The sequence below is a fragment of the Pinus tabuliformis genome, chromosome 2_1, assembly GCF_031772625.1.
Source record: "Pinus tabuliformis cultivar Carrire ecotype Pingquan chromosome 2_1, CPIR1, whole genome shotgun sequence".
NCBI classification, from domain to species: domain Eukaryota; kingdom Viridiplantae; phylum Streptophyta; class Pinopsida; order Pinales; family Pinaceae; genus Pinus; species Pinus tabuliformis.
In genome coordinates, this window is record NC_142299.1 from 973,791,244 (window position 1) to 973,796,416 (window position 5,173).

Genomic DNA, 5,173 nt, shown 5'->3' on the forward strand with positions numbered 1-5,173 from the left:
AAGATTCTATTTTGATATTTTAAACAAAGGAAAGAAATCAATTGATATTTTTATATCTAACTATATATATGAGTGACGATTTCAGAAATTAAATGGCTGTTAGTGAAAACGTGCTAATTTAAAATTACTCACAGTTAAATAATGTAAAAGGGTTTAAAGAGTTAAACCCCGTAAAACTAAACCTAGCTCCCTATATCTAGATTCTGGATTACGGTATTTCGGAATTGGGATCCTTTCCATCTCTTTTTGCCTGGTTGCATTCAGCTAAGCCAAGAGAATGGAATTGCCATTTGTCATCAATTCTTTTGTATTCTTCCTTTGCAGTATCGTCCTCCTCACCTCCATTTCCTTCATTGAATCAAATGAACTATCCTTCCCGGCTCTATTTGTTTTCGGCGATTCCACCGTGGATGCTGGCAACAACGATTATCTCATCACGATAACCAAGAGCAACTTTCCTCCTTACGGGAGGGATTTCATCGATCAGAAGCCCACTGGAAGGTTTTCCAATGGAAAACTTGCAACAGATTTTTTGTGTAAGTTCATGAAAATCCAATGCCCACAATTATAAATAACGTTATATGTGTGCATACCCATTTTCCAGTTATAATGATAAATATATCTGCGCAGCTGCAGCCTTGGGACTGAAGGAGACGGTGCCAGCATATTTGGACCCTGCACTAAGTAACCAAGACATTGTCACGGGTGTAAGCTTTGCTTCAGCTGGATCGGGCTATGATAATCTCACAGCCAGTCTCACTGTATGATCTTGGTCTTTATCTTTATTGTAAATTTTTTTGTATTAAATTAAAATGATGTAAATTTAAATATTAAATTTGTTTTACATTTATTAATTATAGAAATCTATAAGGAACATAAACTAAGCTGAAGTTGTATAAATAATTTTTTATATATTTTGATGACACTAATACATAGATACTAAATTCGGCCATATTGGCCAAAAGATATTTCCATTCAGTTTTCCTTAAAAATTACCAATTTAATAGCCATTTTTGTTAATATAAACTTTAATATTAAAAATTAAAAAAAATAAAATAATAATTTATATATTTATAAAAGTTATAAAAAGTTTAAAAAACTATATATTAAAAAATTTGAAGTTACATTTAGGTTTTTTTCAAATTTGGTAGGGATTTTTGTTAATGAAAAATTTAATATTAAAAAATCAAAAAAATATTCATATTTAATAGGGATTTTTATTAATATAAACTTTAATATTAAAAAATCAAAAATTATTCAAGAAAATAATAAATTTCATTTAAAATATTATAAAATATATAACCTTAAATTATTTTCATTATTAAATTTTAGAAAGTTCATATCTTTCCTATCGAATTTGAATTTGAACTCTGTAACAATGCGCTAATATCATGGCAATTCTATTTTGTTGTTTAATCCCCAACCGTAAATATTACTCACCATTCATCAATATTTTGCAGTCTGTATTGCCTGTATGGAAGCAAGTGCAGCACTTCAAGAATTACCGGAGGAGATTGGCAGATGTGGTTGGAGAAAAGAACGCATCAGACATTATAAGGAATGGATTGTTCATATGTAGCATGGGAAGTAACGATTTTATAATCAACTACTCTGGTATGCCAATTCGTAGGGCACATATGAACGTGGAACAATATCAGGATTTTCTGCTGCAAGTAGCTGACGGTTTTATTCAAGTAGGTGTTTTGTTTTTTGTTTTTTTCTGTTTTTCTGAATTTGGTTGATTGTAAGTTGGAGTTAATTTTAATATTGGATGGAAAAATAATCTGTCTATTAAAAAAATCTTATTATCAATTTTTTTATCTCTCAAATAGTATAACTAAATTGTGAGAAACTTGATTGAGCTTAAACTAAACTATTTTGGGATAGTTTAACTGTCTTATCCTCATCCAAATTTGAATATCTAATGGGATGAAAACTAAAAACCATACAAATCTTCTCTTATTTGATTTAAATATCTAACCAAATAAAAACTAAACCTAACAAAACCCAATTAATCTACCCTCATGAGTATTCACAAAAAAAATATATTAATAAGTATCTATGAATTTATATTCCATTTCATTGGCAGGAACTCTACACTGAGGGTGCTCGTAAGGTTCTCTTCGTTGGACTCCCCCCAATGGGATGCCTGCCAGCAGTGAGAACATTAAATTTGAAACAAATGATAAACAAAGTGACCGGCAAAATTGAATGCGTGGAAGAACAGAACCAGGTGACCGTTAGCTTCAATGGAAAACTACAGTCACTTTTGACGAGATCAATGCGGCTTCTTCCTGATATCAAACTGGTTTATGCGGATATCTACAACGTGTTCTCCGATATCGTACACAATCCTGAAAAATACGGTATCTTCTTTTGCAATTTGGTCTTGGTCTTTTGTGATATTCTATGAGGTTTCTACAACAATTAACTGGACTCTAGAATTTGGTCTTTGGAGATATTCTATGAGGTGTTTATAATAATTAACTGGACTATAGAATTTGGCCTTTGGTGATATCCTGCGAGGTGTTTATAATAACTAACTGCACTGCATATATTGTATTGGGTGGTTACAGGGTTTGAGGTATCCGGAACAGGATGCTGTGGAACGGGACTGATAGAGATGGGTCCTCTCTGTAATAAGAATACTCCCCTCACTTGCTCCGATGCCTCAAAATATGTATTCTGGGATGCCATTCATCCAACAGAAAAAGCTTATGAAATCGTTGCTAATCTTGTAATGGATCGAGATATACCTCGCATAATTTAGTACGCCATGGAATGGCGAATTAGGCAGCGGATTGATTATGCACGGATCTTGATTGGTCTGTTGTATATGTATCTCTTTGCAGCCAGGTTGCCGCTGGACGAGTCGATTAAAACAGGAACAGAATACATATCGAGCTGGAAGTTGTCTTTACGTTTGTGTTGTAATAAATACTTACTATGATTTTGAGGAAAAAAACTAAAGATTTGTTTAAGAAAAAAAAGCAAGTTGTTATATCAAATTTCCAAGACAAACAAGTGTATCTGGAGTAGAATGGTACTATGTTAAAATATCTAAACATCTAAGTGATGAGATTTTTATTTGAAAGATTAAAAAATCTGGTGAATGTTATTATAGAAATTTACAATATTCAAATTTTTAATAACTTTATATAATTGATAGTTTTTAAGGTAAAATATTTTTATATTATAAAATTTAAACTCATTATTTTCAAAAAAAAATATAAATTCAGAGTTTTTGAAAAGGATAAAAAATTAACTCACTTTTAAATATGAATCTTTAAAATTTTACCATATCAAGTCTGCCCGAACAGATAAAACCATGAAAAACTTAAAATTTACGGTAGTCATTGTGTGGAGAGCATATAAATAACGAAATTAATTGATTATAAATTCTGAAAATATTTAAACATTTTACATATAGAAATAAAATTAGTTAGTTTTAATTCCTGCATATCAAATTTCATAATATTTTTTCCAAATCTACCGTCAAGATAAAGGTATTTACAAATCTACAGTCGTTGCAGAGAACAACACATTTACTATCGAGTGATAAGGATAATATAATGAAAGGTTACAAGAAACATCAATATAGGAGTGTGAGTGCATTATTTAATTTCTTTTCATCAATTGATCGTTGCGAAGACTGCGATGGTTCTCTACCCGCTCTATCTTTAATTGTTTTCGGCACTAATTTCTCCACATCATTGTCACAACTAGTGGTATTTCTGCATTTAATAAAAGAGACGACGTATAAACAAACGCTAGTGGTATTTCTGCATTTAGTAAAAGAGACGACGTATAAACAAACGCTTATATGACTCATAACCGATCCTCAATTTATGTTTTGAGGCAGGTGCAGGCAAAGCTATGAATTTTTTTCGATTGTTAATTGTAGTCGTTAACAAACTTCTTTTAGTTATATAAATTCGTAAAGATAGTACGATGTAATATAAATTTGTAACGTCCCTTGTGAAAAGTAACATTAGTAAATTGCGAAAGTAATTTTGAGTAAAAGACTTTATTTGAAATTATATTTATAATCCTGTTATGAATTTATGTTAATAAAAAGACAACTGTGTGGTTACTATTTGAACGGAGTTGTGACTAATTATGGGTAGTAACTGAAGAGTCACTTACATTGGAACCCTAACTACCTGGAGGTAGTTGAGACCCCAGGGAAAAAGGGGGAAAATGCCAAGTCTGGTTAGGATCAGATGGCAGAGAAAAAGAGGAAAAATACTGATGCTATGTCTGGTTAGGATCAGATGGCATAAGGAAAAGAATTTCCTGAGTACGCTATGTCTGGTTAGGATCAGATAGCGTTACTGGCGAGACCAGCATAATTGTGGTCGAGTAGGACCTGCAAGTGCTTGGGGGTGGAAGATCAGAAAAGGAATCTTCCTACGGACGGGCGGTTTGACAATCATACAAGTAGGTTTGCAGAGTAGCAGGTATGGCCTACTATGAAACTATTTAATTACTGAGTTAACTCTTATACAGTTCTGTGCTAATTTAATACACTGTTCTGCGAAAAAGGGAAACAGTAGAGCGTGTTGTTTATTATGCATAAAAGAAAAAGAGAACGGAAACCAAACACTATCGCTGTAATGAAAACAGACCCAAATGCGGTCGCATTTGAAGAATAAGAATACAATAGTAAACCCTTGCATTTTTATGGAATAATAAACAATAAACTCAATTCGAACTATCAGAACCCTGATATCCAAGTAATGACCAATAACGCGGAAGAGATAGGGCCGTAGACCCGCTGTATTTTCATACTCAGGAATGAAATATAAATACATTCTATACAAAGCATCAACAACAAATGTACAGGTATTCTTAACAGAAGGCAATGTCCCACATCTACCGCTTTGTATTAAACCTTAATACGGAACTGGTAAGATATCGCATTTTAAGGAGTAAGATATAATTAGTTCATTGCATGCATATGATAAAGAAATACAAATACAGATTAAACCCTGTCTCGGATAGCCATAGCTGGGAGGCGAGAATCTCATGAAGTGAGAGTCGAACTCCTGTAAGGGATACATGCACGGCTATGGACATATTTAACAAAACGCATTGTAGCTATTATTTAAGTCTACACTTGTAATATCCATGGTTGCATGATAATATGATTACATACATTCTTAAACCGACT

The 5,173-nt window shown here is 32.4% G+C and overlaps 1 protein-coding gene across 1 annotated transcript; it reads left to right on the forward strand.

Annotated features, from left to right (window-relative positions):
* Nucleotides 1-239: 239 nt before the first annotated feature.
* Nucleotides 240-2,992, forward strand: LOC149203874 (GDSL esterase/lipase At2g42990-like). Its single transcript, XM_089400261.1, has 5 exons — nucleotides 240-536; nucleotides 631-761; nucleotides 1,461-1,694; nucleotides 2,090-2,366; nucleotides 2,577-2,992. The coding sequence occupies exons 1-5, from the start codon at nucleotides 278-280 to the stop codon at nucleotides 2,768-2,770; spliced, it is 1,095 nt and encodes a 364-aa protein (XP_089256387.1). The 5' UTR covers nucleotides 240-277; the 3' UTR covers nucleotides 2,771-2,992.
* The last annotated feature ends 2,181 nt before the right edge of the window (nucleotides 2,993-5,173 follow it).